The sequence below is a fragment of the Moschus berezovskii genome, chromosome 28 (assembly GCF_049115385.1).
Source record: "Moschus berezovskii isolate FMDL1 chromosome 28, NW_MosBer_1.0, whole genome shotgun sequence".
NCBI lineage: Eukaryota > Metazoa > Chordata > Mammalia > Artiodactyla > Moschidae > Moschus > Moschus berezovskii.
Genome location: NC_142487.1, coordinates 26,137,340 through 26,159,129, shown reverse-complemented (window position 1 = coordinate 26,159,129; position 21,790 = coordinate 26,137,340). Strand labels below are relative to the sequence as shown.

The 21,790-nt window shown below is 50.9% G+C and overlaps 1 protein-coding gene across 4 annotated transcripts in view; it reads left to right on the top strand.

The window, feature by feature from the left end:
- ALPK2 (alpha kinase 2) overlaps positions 1-21,071 on the top strand; it is a 148,462-nt gene extending 127,391 nt beyond the window's left edge. For all 4 annotated transcript variants that reach the window (XM_055417444.2, XM_055417443.2, XM_088833364.1 and 1 more), the window contains one exon: positions 9,254-21,071. In XM_055417444.2, coding sequence (XP_055273419.2) covers positions 9,254-9,470 — 217 coding nt within the window. In that variant the 3' untranslated portion in view covers positions 9,471-21,071. The remainder of the gene's footprint in view (positions 1-9,253) is intronic.
- The last annotated feature ends 719 nt before the right edge of the window (positions 21,072-21,790 follow it).

The window sequence follows — 21,790 nt, the reverse complement described above, 5'->3', positions numbered from 1 at the left end:
TTTTGTTCTCAGCTTTAATGTAACTTGTCTGGCCTGGGACAGCTGCCCAGCACCCATTAGAGCTGAGAGCTAGCGCCCAGTGTAAAATGTTGTCTCTTAAGTGTTACTTATTGCCTCCTCTCTGAAGAGGGGGTAGGAGAGAAGGGAATTCTGAAATGTCTGGGAAATGTTAGATATTAGGGTTATTAGATCATCTTGTCCATTGTGTCTTTAAAAACCTTTTATTTAAACTTCTGCGATCACTTTTTTTTTTTCTCTCTCTGAAGAAATGTTTCTTAGCTCAGCTTGAAAAAGCTAACAAAGAGGAATCTTCTCTGATCAGAGTACAAGGCGCGGGGTTTGGGAGATCTCTTTGGAGGTCCCTGGGGGCTGTGTCCATCCCGTCTTCTTTCTTCCCAAGGACAGAGCAGGAGGTGCAGGGAAAGGGGGCCACCTGATCACAGGCTGCAAAGGGTGCCCAGGGCCAGGAGGCGAGATTCTGCTGAAGGAACTCGAGGGAAAGTCAGAGCTGCAGAAGGGAGCCCAGGCAGTCAACACGAGAGATCCAGGGAAGGGTTTCAAGCACAAAGGCAGCATAAACAGAAGTCTGTGTGGGACACAATCTCGAAAAGGGGAGAGAAAAGCTGGGGAGCCTGGCGGGTGTTAGAGGCTCCAGAGAGCAGACGAAATGGCCCGGCACCAGGCACCTTCTCTTTATTCTTAGCAAGCCCCCAGGGCTGGCTTCCTGCAGCCGTGCGAGTTTGCCTGCTCTTCTGAAGCCTGGGGATGCGTGCCCCCATCCTGAGAAGCAGTGTGGGCATCGTTACTCACGTTCTTTTAATCACGTTGAAAAGAACACCAGACATGGGCCGGAGAAACAGTGACGAGGCCAATCTGACTTTAACAATGATCAGTAATACCTTTAAACCAGAAATTTAAAATATCTCCCAAATTTAGGCTCCCAAATTTTGGCTGGTGGTCAGGATCTTTTGCAGAAAGAGGGACTACTAGCTCATTAAAAGAAATTCCCTATATGTCTCAACCGGAGCCATGTATTTGTCTGTAGACACCTCAGTAGATGAGACCTGACTTATTGTCTTGTTTAGTGATGCCAGGAGGTGTGAAACTATTTTAAGTTCGCTTATAGTGTTATAAAATAGGAGACCATAATGGCTTATTCTAATGCAACTTTACCTGGTGGTAAGATCCTTAACACTGGAGCATGGAATATTCTCCTGGAATACTTCATACCCACACTCCTTCAGCAATGTTGAGTACCAAAACTTCATGTTACAACGTGTGGAAAGTCGGGTTGCTTCAACATCTAATAATCCATCTTCTAGGCAGACTAAAGATACTAACCCCACTGTCTAACATATTTCTGATTTGAAAATTGCGCAGCCGTTTAGAGTTCTCTGAAGGGTGAGAAGGAAAAATGCCTAACTCCGTAATATAAGACTCAGAAATTTAACCTGATGAAATCAAAGTCGGTGTAAACCAGCCTGTTGGGGGAACAGAGCCACATCTGCCTCAGTGGGCACTGCAAAAGCACACCTGTCCCCAGTCCGCCCAGTTTCTGGGGAGAAGGCAATATTGCCATCCAGCCAGCAGAGGGCGGCAGAGCCAACGCTTTTGTCCCCTGTAATCGCTGCCCCAAGGCCCGCTTCACGTTGGTGAAAGACAAAGAAAAGTACCCTGGACAGATTTCTTCCGAGGCAGTGAGTCTTGAACCAAACTAGGGTCGCTACAGATAGGCACAGACGACCCCCTCTCTGTGGCCACCAGGCCGTCAGCCAGTGTCAGGCCCGCAGGATCGTAGCGAGTGTCAGAGTCCCTGACCCGGGAGCCAGGGCTGCGCAGAATCACGAAAGGCCGGTTCTTGCAGAGGGGCAGCTGTGGGGGGACAAGGCCTCCGTGTCGTGGCGGATGCACGGTGAGGGCAGTTCCCTTAGGGAACCAGGCCTTCCTGGAGTCAGTGTGACGCCCCGTGAGCCGTGGAGCCTGAAAAATCAGCACAGCCTCCCACACTCAGTCAGCTGAGTTCCAGAAAAAACACTGCCCTCCAGCCAAGAGCAGCCCCTGGGGAGCCCTGCGTTGGGGGTGACGCCACCTGGGGGTGCTTAACCCAGACTCAATCCAGAGACACCCCGGTGCCCAGGGAGGAATGGCCGAAACGAACTTGTGGGCAGAAGGAGGTGGGCTCTGATACTGGAGAAACACGCTTAGAACAGGCTTGAGGGTGTGGTCGCGTGGGTATGGGGCCATGTGCTGCATATATGTGTGTGTATGCACATCGTGTGCTGCGTGTGTGTGTGTGTGTGTGGTGACTCTGGGCCGATTCTGATGTGACGCGTGAGTCTGCCAGGAGGGGAGGAGCAAGGGGCTCAGATCAGACTCCCCTGATGTCCTCGGTGCTCTGCGCAGCAGGCCCAGGTCGCTGTAGATCCCGGTGTTCTAGCTGGTCTCGACCCGGGGACTGAACCCCAGTGTCCCGTATCGCAGGCTGATTCTTTACCAGCTGAGCCATCCATCCACACCCTCAAAGAAACCAGGAGTTTTACAGCAGCATTTTTCACAGATTGCTGTTGTCAAATAATTTGGGGAAACCCCAACTTGGATAAATAAAGGTAGTTTCTTTAGTGTGAGACTTCACAGGGTCTTTAAAGACCTTATGTGTAGTTCGAGTGCACAGAGAGGCAAGGGGAGAGATTATACGGCATTTTTCATAATATTTACACCACGGATTTTTTTTTAAAGCATCATGTGAGACTCTAGGAACATACCTTGGGAAGCACTGACTACTCACAGGATGAACATCACAGTGTGGCTTCTGACCTTCTACAAGTGGCCGCTGGCCTTGAATCTCCCCAGGATGCCTGCTTTTGCTCAGCACATTCTCTGAACTTTCACGCATCCCCTCGCCAAATAAAGCCAGAGCTGTTAGTCCTCTGCGACAGCCTTAGGACCCACCAGGCAGTGGGGGGAAAATCATAGCCCTGCCTTCTGTAGCCCTTTATCACAGCATAATATTTTTGTATTTGTCTACACTTCTGTTCCCTATGCAAAATACCCAGCGTTCTGGAGAAGAACCACGACCCATTATTTAATCCTGTTCGACCCCCTGCAGCGTCTGCCACGCAGCTGTTGCCCGGTGAAGAAGCAAAGAAACACACATGCAGACACGGAGGGTGATGGAACAGCGGGCGTCACGAGAGGGTTCCCGGGGGCGCCCCCTCGTGGCCCTGCTTTTACTCACGGGCAACAGTCTGTTCTGCCTGTTTGTGCATCTGGCCCTGGTTTGCATCTTACACACAGACCCTCCCCTGCCTCCAACTAGGGGTTTATTTCAGTCCGTTCCCCACGTCCTCATCCTGCGTGTCATGCCCTCCTGCTGCCGCTAAGCCGCTTCAGTCCTGTCTGACTCTGTGTGACCCCAGAGACGGCAGCCCACCAGGCGCCTCTGTCCCTGGAATTCTCCAGTCAAGAACACTGGAGCAGGTTGCCGTTTCCTTCTCCATCATATCCTGCTGCTGCTGCTAAGTCACTTCAGTCGTGTCCGACTCTGTGTGACCCCATAGACGGAAGCCCACCAGGCTCCCCCATCCCTGGGATTCTCCAGGCAAGAACACTGGAGTGGGTTGCCATTTCCTTCTCCAATGTGTGAAAGTGAAAAGTGAAAGTGAAGTCGCTCAGTCATGTCCGACCCATAGTGACCCCACGGACTGCAGCCTACCAGGCTCCTCCATCCATGGGATTTTCTAGGCAAGAGTACTAGCCATTCCTTAAAAATTAAGCTGCTCTTCAGAAAGGCTCTCAAACTAAACCCTCTGTTATAAAAAGCTCTGGCTGGCTTCTAAAGGGGTTACCAACCTGTGGGAATTCTCTGTAGGTTTCTCTAGTCTTGCCAAATCATCTTTAGACGAGTCCTTTATTAAGCCCGACAAGAACCTTGAATTCTTTCCCGCAGCCAGGGGTGGTGGTTTCTGCAACTTGGCTCGAGCCCTCTCCCGTCTCCAGGTGTCTGGAGGCAGAAAATTTGCACAGGGAAGTCCTGCTAAGTCGAAGGAGAAGCCAGCTCTGCTGTCAACTTGGTATGAGCCTGGAAGGCCGCACCATCCATAATCAATATGAGAGGAAAGAGGAATTGTTTAAGCAGGAAGTCAGCCTAGCATGATTCCCACACATAGAAGCGTTGAACTAATCTGTGTACCCCTCAACAAAATGCTAGCCAAGCAAATCCCACAAGCTGTCAGGAGGATCAGGCACCACGTTCAAGTTGGGGTCATTCCCGGGTCACAAGCACGGCTCAACATATGCAAGCGAGTCAGTGTCAGACAAAAGACACACGATCATAGATGCAGAAAAAGCATTTGATAGGATTTGGTATCCTTCATGATTAAAAAGAAACTGTTGCCAAAGTGGGTGTGCAGGGAACATAGCTCAACATGGAAAAAGCCATTCATGACAGACCCACAGCCAACATGTTACTGAATGGTGAAATGCGGAATAAGTCTGTGTGGAGTAAAGGCAGGATATGGAAATGAATAGCTTCCTAGCTGCTCTGGAAGTGGATCGTGGCTGTGATTTTTATGAGGGAATGTCAGGAGTGAAAGAGATCTGTGTTCCGATGTAAAGATGTTTCTGACGTTGAGGATGATATGAGATCATTCACACTTTAGTTTATCTCCTTGCTCCTCCAAAGGGGAGCCTGGACCAATGGCATCAATGGGAGTTCACAGCTAGTTATTAATAGAAACATGGGATTTCGGACCCCACCCCAGACCTACTGAATCAAAACCAGCATGGGAACACGGCCCTTGAGTGATCTGTATGCCCCACTTCCATCCAAGGGGCAAGATATTTAAGAAAAGACTCTATTGGATGATGATCAGCAGAATAAATGTTCCATGCCTGGAGATCATGAGAGAAGATGGATGAGCTAAAGTGACGGACTGAAAATTATACTGATTTGAGGATAAGGATAAAAAGGATTCGGCTAATAAAATTCAATAGGACTAAGGTGTCTAAAAGTAGAAATGTGTGAGAGAGTTCTCAGATGCAAGGTTGTTATTTTTTCCTTTGTGTTAGATTCCTTGGGCTTCTATAATGAGTCAACCGCAAACCAGGGAGCTTAAAATAATAGAAATGCGTCCTTTCCCGGCTCTGAAGGCTGAAAGTTCAGAATCGGGGCATGGGCAGCATTGGTTTTTCCCGGAGCCCTGAGGGAGAACGTCCCCTCCTCTCTCCTTGGTTCAGAGTCATTACCATGCCCGGCATTCCTTGACTTGTAGGTGTGTGGCCCCCATCTCTACGTGCCTTATTCCTTGCTGCTCCCCCAGTGTGTCTGTATCTTCTCAACAGACACTAGGAATATTGGATCAAGGTCCCGCTCTTCCCTGGAATGACCTTATCTTAGTGGCATCTGCGATGCCACTGTGTCTGAATACAGCTCTATCCTGAGGTTCCAGGAAGGACATGACCTTAGGGGGGGATACTGTTCACCCCACCACATCCGTCTGACAAGGGCAACTGAGGCGAGTGTCTGCAGCGGGGACCTGACAGGGAAGTGTCCTGATGAGAGAGGTGTGGTCCCCCCAGTGCTGAGGGCGGCATTTGGCGCACACAGCGTGCCAGGTGGACCACAAGCAGGAGAGCCTGGACTTTCTGCTGCTTGGGTGTACAGCTGCTTGCAGTGATTGAACGCATCTCCCTTGAAAAACTCTGGGTTCAGCAGTCTAAAAACACAAAGTATGTGGCCCTATTTTCCCCTAAGCAACTAAGTCTTATTATTATTTTAATTTTGCTTATTTTTCTCCTAAGAAACTATGTCTGAGAGAATAGGAGGTCAAATAGAAGCCCAGCATCCCTGGCTGAGATAGAGATCAAATTGTGAAAGGAGATAGGCTTTTAATCCTGCAGATGCTAGGCAGCAAAAACAGATGAACTGAGATGGTTAGGGGTGGGACATCCTGTGTTACCCGGGAGGCCCAGGTGAGGGTCCAAAATTAGATGGAGAGAGAATGCGATCTGCAGACGCCCTGGGCTGAGGGGAGTTAACTCTGAGGATGGGTCTAGCATCCATTCATCTGTTCCCTGGACCTTTATTGGAGAGCCACCCCTAGACAGGCATTCTGAGCATAAACTAGTGTCCTGGGAGAGATCACAGTCTGTACACAGAAAGGTGTGCCCTGAATTCTGAGCACTGGTTGTAGTTCCCACAGAGATAGAAGGAAACTTTGGAGAGATGTCTTCTCAGGGTGTCAGAGGGCCAGGGAGGCTCCACAGACATGCACTCAAGCTGGGGCCTGAAGGGAGCTGGGGGCTGAGTAAGGGGCTCCTTGGTTGAGCAAAGCTGCTTTCACTCTAGAGTCGCACCCTGCCTGCACATGGCCTTCTGCAAATAAAATCAGCCCATCTCTGCTGCCTACTCTGACTTTCCCCGAGGACTCTAAAGCAGGTTAAAGATTCCTGGGAAGATAGCTGGGCTCTCAGGGGCTACTCAAGAAGGACGAGAGAGCCAGGCTGCCCAGAAGTCTAGCTCCTTTGTTCGGACTCAGCCATTTCCCATTTCAGAGATGGGAACCATTATAGCGCTGTAAGGGCTTGCTTGTTACACAGCATCATACACTTGGCTGCCAGGTTGGGCTTAAGCGACTAGCAAATTTTCTGGGAGGTCACAGTATGAATTAGTGATTCTTCTCTGCAGAGAGTAGGTGTTGTCAGTGTTTACAAGCAAGCCTCGAGACAGCCTTAGACAGATGACTGTGACTTGTTTCCAGTGTGCTTAACGAGGGAAGCTGCCCTTGGCTTTGATCATCCCAGTTTGTCTGGAAAGCTCAGTTTATCAGCAAGAGACAAGCATCCCATCTGACAGTCACAGGTCCAGGGGGTTTCGCATCCCTCCAGGGGATGGATGTTCAGGAACCATGGAAACTCAGGCCGGATGACATGCTTGGCAGTGGCATTTTTTTTTTTCCTACCCTGCTAGAGTCAGCACCTGTCTTGGGCTGACTTTTCTTCCAATGGAGGAGCTTGGCTTTTTAAAACTGAGTCATTTTTCACAAGAAAATAGACTGTGGGCCCCCAGGGAGGCGGGGAAGAGCTGGTCCCCCCACAGGGAGGAAGAAGGGGCAGGCTGGGTGGAACGACTCACTGATGCTCCGGCTTCAGAAATAAAAAGAAACCTTTCACGCCCTGCACAGCTTAAAACCCAGCTTGGATTTCCTGGGGAAGAACACACCAGTCCCAGCGCATTCATTTCAGGTTTGTTGCCCTTTATGGTTTCTGCCCGCAAGTGAAGGAGGCCCAGCTTCTTGAATCTTATTAGCTACAGACTCAGCATGAAGCCAGCACTTGCAGACTTCCTTCTGCTAATCTGTGTTTGGCCCGATTAATCAAACTCGGCCAGAACTCACTCACACCCAGCAGGACCAGCTCCCCAGGCAGGCAGCCTGTGTGGCGCAAGTCCCCACACTCGGAGGGGTGCTGAGCATCGTTTAATGCACGTTCCACTGTTGTCATCTTCAAAGTCTTAATTATGCCCAGGGAACCCGTGTTTTCCGTTTCCGCCGGGCCCTGCGAATTGTCGATGGTCTCCTATGCCACCCCCACCCCTGCCTGCCTCAGCAAATCCCAAATCCATCTCAGCTCCAGCATCACCTCCACACAAAGCCCCCACCAGCTGCGCCAGGTAGAGCACTGACAGTTGTAACACAGCCTGGCCGACATCAAAGGGACAGCATCCTCTGCAGGCCGTGCACTGCTCTGGGTGGTTTGTATGGATTTTCTCCTTTCATCCTCAGCAGCCCTTCAGCCCGCTTTCTTGCTGGATCTTGGGGGGCTGGGGGGGCCTGGGGACTTGTCCATCCAGGAGGACACTCACCTCCCACGACTGAGTTGTGAGAGCATAGTCTTTGACAATTTGAACATGAAATGTCCCAGCCAAGAGGAAGAACAAGACCATCTCAGGCTGGAGGCTGGCATGGTCCCTCTGGGAGCCGCCAGACATAAAGGCCCAGGTTCTTCTCCTCCTGGGGAGAAGGCGCAGCATTACAGGACAGTGCCCGTCTGCGGCGGGGAGACTCCGAGGGCCGCACCCACTGGCTCTGTTGTCTTAGGCTGGCCCCCCAGCCACCCAGCCTGCACTCCTTCAGTGACAAGTTGGTTGGTTGGTTTAGTCGCTAAGTCATGTCCAACTCTTGCGACCCCATGGACAGTAGCCTGCCAGGCTTCTCTGTCCGTGGGATTCTGCAGGCAAGAATACTGGAGTGGGTTGCCATTTCCTTCTCCAGGGTCTAAATTCAATTTCTTCCAGCCCCAAAGTTCCAAGATGTCTTCATTCAGAACCTCTGGGTGGGATGGAGGGGTGATTCAGATCACCAAGAGATCTTCAGATTTTTTTGGAGATGGTCCAGCACTGGTCACTCCGACTAAAAAGAAAAGGGCTCTGTATGGAATCTGGAAAAATGGCAGTGATGAACCTGTTTGCAGGGCAGGAGTAGAGAGACTCGGATGTGGAGAACGGAGTTGTGGACACAGCAGAGGGAGGAGAGGGCGGGATGGGCTGAGAGAGCGCTGACGTACATACACTGGCGCCTGTAAAAGAGCTCGTGGGAAGCCGCTGCTCAGCGCGGTGACCTCTGATGACCTGGAGGGGAGGATGGGGGAGTGGTGGTGGCGGGGTAAGCGTATGCTCAGGGCCGATCAGTGTCAAACAGCAGCAACCAGCACACCACTGAAAAGCAATTTTCCTCCAATTAAAATTTTAAAGATGCTGACACAGCAAGAACGGTCAGCCCCGCGGACATCGTCTCATGTCTTCGGTCTTTACTGCCCACGCCAATGGCTCGTGGTCTTCACTGCACAGGTTTTGTTTTTTCTGTCAATAGTTGGGTCAACCGTTGGCCATTCTGGCCTACAGTGGGAATAAATATGGGCTTCCCAGGTGGCGCTAGTGGTAAAGAACCTGTCTGCCAGTGCAGGAGATTTCAGAGCCGCAGGTTCAATCCCTGGACCGGGAAGATCCCCAGGATGGAGGGCACAGCAACCCACTCCAGTCTGCTTGCCTGCAGAATCCGGACAGAGGAGCCTGGCGGGCTGCAGTCTGTGGGGTCACAAGGAGTCAGGCACGACTGAAGTGACTTAGTACACACACAGAAACGAAATATATTTTCTGCACACCATGAGTTTCCCCTTTGAAATGTTTCTTTTAATACTGGTGAAGGGTCCTGATTTTTTTTTTTAAAGAATTGTTTCCTTCCACCCAAACTCACAGGTACAAAGGATTTAAAGGCAACTGCTCCATGACCTTCATCGATCAGTTTAAAGCCCTCCACCAGTGTAATAAGTACTGTAAAATGCTGGGGTTGAAGTCGCTTCAGGACAACAGCCAGAAGCGGAAGCAGCCAAGCATCGGGCGGAGCAAGATTCAGCCCAGCGCCACAGCCGTGAGAAAGGCGTCCTCCGGGGGCCCGGCAGAAAAGAAAAGCTAACGTCTCCTGTTAACCAGTGGTCACTGGCTGGCAGCACACCACCTCATGGAGAGAAATCTGAAAACACCCCGGAGGGAACAACAGCCTGCAGAGTGACGTGACCGTCCTATTTCCCTACCGTACTGCCTGTTCTCTGAGCTGCTTCCCAAGCCATCACCAGCTGTCTTCCCTGAGATGGTTTCAGAGCCAGCTTGGCGACCAGACTTACGGGAGACTGGATCCACTGTCAGTCCCAGCAAAATCCCTCTTCGTAGCCTTTGCGCGACCCCACGTTATGTGATTATCCGTGTATCTGCACGGATTGCCGTGTGGGGGACTTGCTCCCCTGCAGTCTGTCCACAGCGCCATCCCTCGCCAACCGCCGTCTGACCTCGAGGATTCCAGACACATCCAACTGCTCCATGGACAGAAAATGTGAATTCCGTCAGTGAGTCGAGCGGTTGCACTGACCTAGACGATGCTGCTGTAGCTGGAGGCCATTTTCCATCAGCGCTCACACATCCCGTTATAGCGTTCTGTTTCGTTAAACTCATCTTTAGATACGAAGTGTGAGACGCGTGTACTGGCCCGGACGCTTGTTCTTCAGAATTTGTGCCCGATTTCGCCTTCCCCCAGGATTAGTAATTCAGCACTTTCCTAATATGTCTACCTGAGCACAAACTATTTTCATCTGTTTCCCCCTGTTCTTACAAGCACAGCTTCCAGGTTAATGCACTTTCTACCTTGCTCTCTAAGTCCAAGGGCTGCCTGCCCTGTGTGGGATGTTTCTAGAAGATGCGCACGAATCCTGGCTGGGGTCCACAAGCTCACAGGGCTCCAGCGCCTCGGCTGGCTCTCGGCGTGGGGGCGGGCTGGTGAGCGGGCTCCTTCCTGCCAGTCTGGATCCTGCCCAACTCGGAGCGCAATGGCTCCCGCTAACCCCGCTGGGCAAGAGGAGCTGCTCTGCAGACAGCTGGCTCAGCCCAGAGTGAGGACGCCTCAGGCCCCAGCAGCTTGTTGTTACTAATTACCGGCTCTTTTTAGAGCCGTTTCAAGTGTATGATGAGTGGACAGTGTGGACAGGTCCGGTATGGCCCCGTCCCCCATTCCGTATTTCCCCCTGTTATTAGCGGCTTACGGGAGCGTGATACCTGTGTTATCACTATGGAGCCGAGATTGATTCCTGACGGCTCATTCAAGGGCGTGGTTTACACTTCATCCACGCTTGGAGCGCACACGCCCTGGTTTTGGCGCTCACGTGAAGACACGTGTGCAGCACACCCAGGGTCCTTTCACCGCCCGAACATCCTCCGCGCTCCCCCATTCCTGCCTCCTTCCCTCCAGACCCGGCTCCTGGGAGCTATCTCCGTACTTTTGCTTTTTCCGGAAGGTCACATAGGAGGAGCCCTGCAGGATGTTCGCCCTTTCAGATAACTGGCTGCTGTGTAAGGTGATTCAGCCACCCCCTGACTGTGTCTGGCAGGATGGTTAGGCCTCCTCCTCAAATTGAAAGCGGACACGGATGCCCTGGGGTCTTGTGGAAACGCAGGCTCTGATGCTGGGGGCTGCATTTCCATCCCCTTCCCTGGGAATCTGCGTGCCGGCGGGGACCACACTTGGGGGGTGTCTAGATCACGGGGAGGAGGATCCTGAAATGGTGAGGGGAGCAACGAGACCTATAGTTCCCTAGGCTGGTCGGCTGGAGGAGGCCCCCAGCTCCTTGGCTTCTGGGAGGCGGCGGCCTGGGGCGGGGCAGAAACGCGGCCGTGATCACAGAGCGGGGTCTGCAGTGTTGGCCTCGCTAGGTGCAGCAGGCTTCCTGTAGAGACCCCAGGCTGCTTCCGCTTGAAAACTCTCCCTCTGCGCATGGGGTTTAGCTTAAAAAAAAAAAAAAAGCATAGATGTGATTTTTGTTTTGAAAAGGGATTTGAAGGAGCAAACACTGCAGCTAGTCGCAGCTCTTCTTTTCAGAAAATCTATCTCCAGGTCTTCTTCTGACGTGATTCCCCCAGCTACAGATTAAAAAACGCTCATTTTTCTACAAGGCTGCCTGTAGCCTGCTCTCCCCACGGAGATCCTGCGGATGTATTTGGCATTGAACTTCTAGAACGTTCCATGGTGACAGGGCACAGGGCACATTTTGATTGAAGTTAGTGCATGTACGTCAGTGTGAGTGTGACCCAAGGGCCCTCTCTTTGGTAATTTGTAACTATGAAAATATCAGTACTGGGACTTCCCTGATGGCCTAGTGGTTAAGAATCTGCCCTGCCATGCCAGGGATGTGGGTTCAATCCCTGGCTGGGGAGCTAAGATCCCACAGGCCGCAGAGCAGCTAAGCCCTGCACCACTGCTAGAGAGTCTGCACCACAAGGAAGGATCTCACAGGATGCAGCTGAGACCTGAACCAGCTGGAAAATTAAAAAAAAAAAAAAAAATCCACACAAGGTTCAAGAAAACTCTGGAAAAGTGCTAACTGAAAAGTTGAGGTCATCCAGTAACCCTCCTGCCCTCCAGCTGGCTTTGAATTTGGACTTGGAGACAGTTGAAGGGAAAGGATTTCCTCCCAGATTTGGCATTTTGTAGGCAGCCCACGGGGAGGCTTGGATGGAGCTGTCCCTGTCTCCTTTTATGGATGCTCAGATTATTTTTCAAAGTGCCTTTATTGATTGTTGGAATCTGATTTCATCTGTCTATAAACATTTGGAGGACTGGGGACAGAAGGGGTGCCCGCAGTGGGGTTTGTCCCAGCCAGCACTCCCGGGGATGGCCTCTGTGGGGCTGTGGCCATCTGTCCAGCCACCCAGACCCTAACCTTCTGTTCTGCGAGGAAAGGCTGTTTTCCTCACACAGTCAAATGACAGGGTGTGTGTGCCATGAGCTCTTGGTTGTTCCAAGGTCTCAGAAATGCCCCTGCCCATTGCCATTATTCTAGCTTACTTTGCATCACATCCAGTTCTTTGTTTTTTCCCATTTTTCTCCGGAAGGGTGAGCTGTTAGGTCTATAAACACAACAAACGCTCAACCCAGGACCCAGCTGGGACAGCCTGGTGGGTCCAGCTGGGGATTTTGTGCCTGATGCCCGCAGGGTGGTCACACACGTGGAAGCATCTCCTTTTCCTAAAGGGCTCGGCAATGGAGCTCCATGATGGGTAGACAGAGACAATAAATGAGCACCTCATTCAAACGCGCTTGTGCTTTCCACAGCTGGTTTCATGAGGATGGTGGGCAGATGAGGACTTGCTGCCACTGGCATCCTGTCTTGGCGACGTCTGGTTTGGGACACAGGGCTGCCCGGCCCGTGTGAACGTCTCACAGCATCTGGTAGCAGCGCTTCCCTGACCGTGCCTCTGATGAGCCTCTTAATAGCAAAGGGTTTTAATAGACTCTTGATAAGAAGAATACCCAAAGAAGTAACAATTATTTTCTAATTATAAAGTGCTCTCGCTTCTAAACATGCATCCTGTTCTGTGTGTGTGGTGGGCACATATTCAAGCGTCTGCAGACGGGAGGCACTGGCCTGGCCCTGTCCTGGCTGGCTTCCTTTGTCTACATTAGGCTCCGCCGGTCCAGCGTGTGCAAAAGGGAACAGATGGGCGCTTCTCCTCCAGTTAGATCTCCAGATGCCGCTTGGGCTTGGAGCTCTGAAAAGCCAGAGACACAAAAACCTCTCTGCCTTCCTGCAAAGGGTGTGTTTTCCAGCTCTCTGTGGTGGCAGCTCCTAAATCCTCTGAAAACCAGCTTGTTCTCAACCCTCCTGTAAAAGCTGAAAGGCAAGATGGACCCCAGGTTCATCTGTGTGGTCACGTGAGCAGACGTCTACCTGACAGATGCAATGAACAAATACTTAAAGTACAAATTGTACCTGCAAAGAGTCGGACATGACAGAGTGACTAAACAGCAAATTGTACCACTAGACAAGAATTTTTAAAAATCCATTTTTTATGAGAGGCCCACATGGACCCAGGTAGACATCATTTCAGACTTCTTTTCAGAAACCACATGTTTAAAAAAAAACAACTTTTATTTTGTACTGAGGTGTAGCTGACTAACAGTTTCCGGTGAACAGCAAAGGGACTCAGCCACGCATATGCATGCATTCATTCTTCCCCAAAGCCCCCCTCCCATCCAGCCCACCACCCGCATGGAGCAGAGTTCCATGTGCTTATACGGGAGATCCTTCTTGGTTATTCGTTTTACATATAACCATGATTACATGTCCATTCCGACTCCCCAACTATCCTTCTTCCTCATCCCTCCCCACACACTGTAAAGTTCGTTCTCCAAGTCTGTGAGTCGGTTTCTGATTTGTAAGTAAGTTCACTTGTGTCGTTTCCTTTAGATTCCACATATAAGGGATGCCATACAGTATGTCTGTCTGTGACCTAGTACTACAATCTCTAGGTCCATCCACGTTGCTGGAAATGCCGTTATTTCGTTCTTTTTCGTGGCTGAGTAATATTCCCGTGTATACGTGCACCACATCTTTACCCATTCCTCCCTTGATGGACATTTAGGTTGCTTCCATGACTTGGAAACCACACATTCTTGATCAGATATGGTTGCAAAGAGCAAGTTGGTCAGCACGGATTTCAGCGGCACAGACTTCCGTTTTAGCACCGGAAGCAGTTCTGATGGGACGTCTCCCGTCTGTCTGCCTCCCCAGCCTATCCCTTCTCCTTCTCCATCCACCTCTACGTGGGTGGTAAGGTTTGGCTGCTTCCCAGAGGTAACTTGTCCACCACGGTCCTTTCTCTGTAGTCGTTTCCCGGGGCTGCTGTAACAAAGCACCACAAACGGTGCTCACGGTCCTGCAGGCTGCAGACCCCGGCTCGAGGTGTCAGCGGGGCCCCGCTCCCTGTCACGATCCTGGCGGAGGCCCTGCTCAGGACCCTCCTCGGTTCCAGGAGCTCCTCGACCTGTGGCTGCAGGAGTGTGGCCTTCTCCCCAGGTATGCGTCTGGGTCCACATTTCCCCTTTTTATTATAAGGACACCCGTGCCACTGGCTCAGGGCACTTCCTAATAAAATCCTCATTTTGACGTGACTACCTCTGCATGGACCCTGTCTCCAAATCAAGTCACATGCCGAGGTCCCTAGGGGTGAGGACTTAGCCATGTGAGTGTTTGCAGGGACAGTTCATCCCAGAGCGTGTCCTTGTCCTTCATGCACGAGAAACGGGAATGCTGCCCCTTCGTTGTGCAGCGGATGGGCTGTGAGGCTTGTCATACCCAAGCATGTTTATACTCCGACTCCCAGATTAGTGTATCTCTGAACTCCAGACCCTCCTATGTCATAGCCTTGTCAGCATCTCCATCTGAATTTCCGGCTGGAGCCTCAAACCTGGTCTATACAACACTAAGCTCGTGACAGCTGTTTCTCCACTGTCTTCCTCATCTCAGAAGATGGCAGCTCCATTCCTCCAGCTTGTCAAGCCCCAAACCCAGCAGTTATTCCTGTCCCTTCTCTTGCCACCACGAACCACATCCAGGGCAGCATCAGTCCTGCTCCCTTCCTTTACGCATACCCACAATCACCTCTGTCCCTCCCTCCTGGGGCCAAGGGACCACCACCACCCATCTGACTTTCTGCAGAAGCTTCCTACCTCGTCTCTTGAATTCTGGCCTTGTTCCCACCTTAGCCTACTTCAGCAGAGCAGCCAGAGTGATCCTGTTAAAACCAAAAATGGGAGTAAGATGCTGCTTGTCTTAGAAACGTCCAACACTCTCACAGCATCCCTGCTCCCACAGTGTAAGGCCAAATCCACTACAAAGGCCGACAAGACCCCACCCTGCCCCCCCCCCATGCCTCTTACCTCATCTCATACTTGTTCACTCAGGCCATTCTCTGAACACTCCTGCCCCAGGGCCTTTGCATTTCCTGTTTCTCCGTTTAAAACGTTGCTCTCCAGAAATCTGCCACCTCTTTCAAGTTTTTGCTGAAAGTCACCTTCTCAAGAAGTCCTTCCTGACCAAAGAATCTAACTTGTAAGTCCCCTTCCTATTTCCCCTTACTCCCCTCTGAGCTTTATATCTCTAGCTTTTACCACCAGGTGACATAATATAGATTTTACTTGTGTTACAATTGTCTTTTCCCCCTTGCATCAGAGTGTAAGTTCCCTGAGGGAAGGATTTTTCTTTTCTGGTTTATTCACGGCTGCATCCGGAGACCTATGCCAGATTCCTGGCACAGAGAAGATCCTGTGATATAAAGATTTGTTCACAGAAAGAACATCTCTGACCCACCATCTGGTGTTCTCCTCTGATGGAGAAATAAGGCATTAAAAAAAATCATTTATTTATCGGGCTGCGCCGGGCTCAGCAGTCGCGGTGTGGGCTTAATTGCTCTGAGGCATGTGGGATCAAACCTGCGTCCCCTGCACGGCAAGGTGGGTTCTTAACCCCTGGACCTCCAGGGAAGTCCCCGTAAGGCATTTTTGCGTATGTCAATGTGATAAGACGAATCTAACTTCCCTTGACACGTTGGCATTGAGACTCTTAGGCCTGAAAACCTTCTAAAGCAGGAAGGCCGCGTGGTGAGCAATGTGGCATCCAGTGTCTGACGCCCCAGAGACCAGGGGCTCCAGTTCGGCTTCTAACACTTACCAGCTGTGTGAGCTTCAAGGAGTGACTTAGCCTCCCTGAACCAGACTCCTAGTTTGTCCTGCTTCAGCGTTTCCTTTGTTTCTGTGTTTCTCGCTTTTCTGATTCAGTTTGCTCTTTGGAACTCGGGGAAGGCCTCGGAGGCTAAGGTCTTTCCGGACAAGAGGCAGAGGGCACAGCAGGGCCCTCGTGGGGGCAAAATGAGAATGACACCTAACTTGCAAGGATGTGAGAATTAATTTACATGGAAAGACAACTGACCTAGGGTGGCCGTCAGTAAATACAAATCATCACTACAGCTTCCAAGTTCTATATACTTTTCAGCTTGAAGTTATTTATAAATATCTGTATCTTATTCGTAATAGAGGAATGAATTTCACTAGGGGAAAACACTAAAATCAAACAGCACCTAAAATGACCTACAACTGTAATAAAAATTATATTTTTTCTTATTGAGAAAAGAGAAAAATGAGAAGAAATCATGTCATATGTATTTTCTTCAGAGTTCACTTTTCAAGTCATTTCACTGTGTTTTTTATTGATTGTGGGCTACACAGTCCTACTACTAAGGGGGCTGAGCAAAGTCTTAATAATTTTCTGCATGTCTCTTAAAAATCCTCAATTTCAAGCATCAAGGAGCCTTCGCTGCCTAAAAAACTGGTCCAGAAATTGCTGACAAGCCCAACTGCATTATCTTCCTGCTGTGTTTTTAGATAAGCCCAGTTTTGATCAAAGCCCTTCCAACCACCAGTTCCCCTTTCATCTTTCTTTTTCCTGGAAGAGGTGAATTTTGAACAGAGCATAAAAGGAAGTGAAAGATGAGCAGCAAGAAGAAAGGAAGGCAGTCCCGTGGGGAGAATCTCAAGAGCCAGGGTTCGGAAGCAAGCGGAAAAGCATCCTTGGACGACAGCAAACAAATCTGCCTGGAAACGCAGGGGGCTTCCACTGAATAGGGAGAGAAAAGCTGCAGTCTCGGGAGGCATGATGGAGCAAAGGGCCTTTGCTGACTGACTGCTCAGAGATTGACTTGTTTTTGTGGCTCTACGTGTTGCTGGAGGCTTAGCACAGATACAGCTTGAGCGGCTAGAGTATGGAGATCGTGCTTGCCCAGGAAGGAGGCATGCTGGAGGAGCAGAGGGGTGGGCACCGTGCCAACAAGCAGCAGGGAGGGAACCCAGAAATCAGAAAGACACAGCATCCTAAGGGGCTCAGAAGCAAGCCATGGGCAGCCTGGAGGGGCCCAGAGATGGAAAGGAGACATGAGGGCAAGGCAGAAGCCCAACAGGCAGTCCCATTTCAGCATCTGGAAACTTCCCTCTCAACGCAGCTCCTCCCAGGGTTCTACAGGGCAGGGGTCAACCCAGCGCACAGGTCTCCTCCACCTGGAAGGACAGCGGCCGGCAGAGGTGGGAAGACCCTGGCAACTGCAGTTCATTAGGGGCAGCTGCTGTTTGCGGGGAGCTCAGCGTGTTCCTCAGAGTCGGCAGACCATGGAGAAGTTCACCCTCGATAACAGATTCCCCAGGCACTGCCGTGGCTTCCCGGGAGGCCGTGCTGTGCTGTCACCGTTTGTATCTGTATCCACGTCTTCCTCGGAGAGTCACGTGATGCAGTCATGAAGATCAGCGCGGTCTCTGCTGTTGTTTCCAGATCTGCATTACCAGGAGCCAGTAAATCAAGCCCCTCACTGCTTCCATCCCCTCACTTTCCAAAGAAGTCATAAACAGGGAAAGAAAAGCGCCCTCGCTGCAGCAACCCGAGGGTGTGAATTAGATGTGGTCCTGTGCCCATGGGTCATCTTCCTCCACGCTCCTTCCCAGGGATGTGCTTGTGATAAACAAGAAAACCCACCTCTACCCCGAGGATGCAGTGAGCTGAGCCGAGGGCTTCTGCTTTCCTGCCCCCTGCCCTCACCGTGTCCCCTCTAGAGTTCTAATACACTGGATAGTCCCGTTATGCAGCACATGGGGTCCCCAAACCCTAATCAAGCAAAATTCTCTTCCATCAAGTCCAATTTTAAGTATCCTGGGGGAAGTAGAAAGCTCTTTCTTTAAAAAACAAACAAACAATCCTTGTAGTTGATTGGGATTTTGAAGTTCTGGATGCTTTCATGTCTGAGGACACGGGCATTATCTTAGACACTTAAGGCCAGTGTTTCCTGAAGAATGATTGTTAGGCACATAAGGCGTTCGAGGTTACTGGAATGACCCCCTCGGTTTTCACCTTTCCCTGGCGGTTTTCCGCCACGCTACTTCTGTTGGCGCTCTCCTTCACACCTTTTTTGAGATCTCTACTCAGAATTCACCCTCTCAGGGTATCCCCCAGCCCTCCAACCCCCTAAGCCAGGCGTTTTCAGTCTTGACTGTGCCTTGGAATACCAGAAAGCTTCAGAAAACACTGATGCTTTCTAGGTCCCGGGCTTCCCTTGTGGCTCAGCTGGTAAAGAATCAGTCTGCAATGCAGGAGACCCGGGTTAGGAAGATCTCCTGGAGAAGGGAAAGGCTACCCACTCCAGTATTCTGGCCTGGAGAATTCCATGTACTGTATAGTCCATGAGGTCACAAAGAGTCGGACACAACTGAGTGACTTTCACTTTCTAGGTCCCACCCCAGAGCTTCTGATTGAACTGGTCTGGGGTATACTGTGGGCAGTGGGACTTTTGGACTGACTTTTAATTACTTTGATAGATTTGATGCTTTCCTTTGAAGGGACCTTTATGGAGGCTTTATCACATAGGCACGATTGGTTAAGTCAAAGACCATTGGTGATTAAACTTTATCTCCAACCCCCTACCTCTCTCCCCACCCCAGAGATTGGGTGGAGGGGTGCTGAGCATTCTCACCTAATCACAGGGTTGAACCCCTGGCAACCCAACCCCATCCCAGGTTACCTAAGAACTTTCCAAAGTCACTTCGTTAACATAACAAAAGACACCTTTGTAGCTCTCAATGCTTAGGAAAATACTGAAAAGGGCTTTAGAAGTTCTGTGCCAGGGATGGAGACAAAGATTTGTATAAGCCACAGTATCACAAAGTTGCACAGATCTATGGACAAAGCTTCGCAGGATAACCGTCCCCTGTCCCTGAGATATAGTGGCACACGAGACCTGTACAACACACTCGAGGGCCTCTCGGAGTGCCTACCCTGAGGCACTTGGCCAAATCATCAAGGGGGCATTCCAGGTGGAGAGTTTCAGAAAAGGAAGGCAGCTGCTTCTGCAACTTCCAGTTCTACCAAATTGCAAGTGGTGCCGAGAAACATAAGCACCAGTTTCTGAAAGTGAGGAGCTGTGCACCTTACAGGTCCAGCCCTGATGGCGGGGACGGTAAGTCTCTGCCACGTGATCTGAGGTCAGGAGATCCACAGGTTCTTTTGTCACAAAACACTTTCTTCATCTTTCGTCTCACACCCAGGAAGTCAATCTTCCGGTGAGAATGTTGCTTCTCAAGATACAACACAGATGGGTTGCCAGGGAGGATCACTATGTCATCTCTTTGCGTAGGAAGCTGGAAGGGAGTCTGGCAATGGGGCGGAATGATGCCGCCCTCTGCATAGCGCTGTTGATGTCTTCGAAGTGTGGGTGACATCATTAATGCCTGATGACAATCTAGGAGGAGAGTCATCTGGCGTCCGGATCCCCCTTTTATCAAGAAGGAAACTGAATATGGCGGAGATGTTCGGTGAGTTTCCGGGGATGTTTATGACACAGCACCTGAGCTGGCAATCTTTTTAAAATTGTGGTGAAATTGATCTGTAACATTACGTAAGCTTCATGTGTTACTCAGTCATGTCTGACTCACGGGACCCCATGGACTACCGCTGCCAGGCTCCAGAGTGGACTGCCATCCCCTTCTCCAGCTTCCCTGTGTCCACCATGAGAGTCTGCCTTCTGTGTACACTGCAGTGTGCTCACCATCATGTCTAGTTTCCAACCATACACTTGAGCCGCTTTTCCCATTTCACCCTCCCCCACCTTCTTCCCCTCCAGTAACCACCACCCTGCTCTCTGTATACCCCTGAATACCCCAAGAAAAGCCCTAAAGCCCTCGCTGAGCTGAGCCCCAGCAGCCTCCAGGAGGAATACCGAAGCAAAGGGAAAGCAGAAGGGACCCCCAGGCCAGCTTGGTTGCACTTCCCTCCATTCTGCTGGGATCCTGCTATCACCACCCCAAGCTGGCCTTCAGGGTCTCAGGCCTCAGTGCCTCTGGCATGTTTCCTAAGACAGAAACACCTCCTGGGTGGGTCAGTCCGCTGGTCAGCACTAACTTCTCAGGGTGCTTACAGGATGCTTCAGCAAATAACTTTAGTCTGTTCTATTTTTATTCTTCTATCTGTATCCCGTAACAGTGCAAAAGAATGGCCACAGTTTGTGCAAATACTTGCATATGTTTACACCATTTATAGATACACAATAAATAGTCCTAAATGCACAGCTTGTGAGTGGGCGGTTTGCAGGTCACTCTGCTTTCTCCCAAAGTCATGAGTCATCCCTTCCCCGGTTTCGTAAAGACCAGGATGCTGGTTCTGACCACCACACTCCCCTCATACTTAATCTGTGCTGGGATTTGCGTGGGGGGCTTCTGCCACCCTCCAGAGCTCAGGCTTTACCTTCTATGCCCCCATTGCAGCTCCGGGGGTCACCCCTCTGTCTGAGAAGGAGGTTACTGTCACAGGCCACTGAAAGGGCTGGGGTGTGTCCACACGCGGCACTTGGGGAGGGGCCCAGCCAGTCTCAGGCATAGATGGGCATCTGGACATCCTCTCCTGGACACTCCAGGGGTCTGAGCAGGCAGCTGTCATGGAACTGTCACTCCACATGACCTGTAAAGAGCTACTGTAACTCTTGAAATGGTCGCAAGTGCAGCACTGTGGGCTCAGCCTCCAGGGGTGCCCCGTGGTACGCCCCTCCCCAGGCCCAGTCCGCCCAGCAGCCCCAGCCCACCCTCACCCTTCCCCTCCCCATTCCCCGTGCTGCTCCCAGCCCGATGACCCTCCCTTTCCCTCCTCCCTGGGAGAAGAAAACTGCGACCGCCTTTCCCCTTTGATTCTAAAAGGCCTGTTTGGGGAAAAAGCATTAAAAACTGTACTTTCATTTTGCCTTTGTTTCCTATTCCTACTATAACAATCCGTTTCTCCTCGAGGCTACATCATACCTGCCTCCCCGAACAGTCCATATGGGGAAGAGAGGAAAAAGAAAGCACCCTCTGTCTGTTCCCTCTTCTTCTTTAGAAAAGTGTGTTGGTCGCTCAGTTGTGTCTGACTCTGCGACCACATGGATGTTAGCCTGCCAGGCTCCTCTGTCCATGGGATTCTCCAGGCAAGAATATTGGGATGGGTTGCCATGCCCTTCTCCAGGGGACCTTCCTGACCCAGGGATCAAACCTGGGTCTCCCCCATTGCAGGCAGATTCTTTACCTCTTCTCTAGAATCAGGACCCAATTTTGTTCAGAGAAGAAAAGTGCTTAGTTAAAATACTGTTTCCCAGACTCCCTTGCGGCGGGGCATAGTCCTGGCCCACAGTTCTGATCAATGAGGTCTAAGTACTCGCGGAGGTGGGGCTTCCAGGAACTTTCTTTAAAGAGGATTCAGCTAGAGTGCAGCTGCACTTTGGGCCCTTCATCCTTTAAGACTTTCCCTCCTGGAACATGAACTGGATAGCCGGAGCTCTAGTAATCATGTTGCGGCCATGAGGACAGAACAGGATGGACACCCAGAAAGACATAAATTGCTGAAGACACTACGA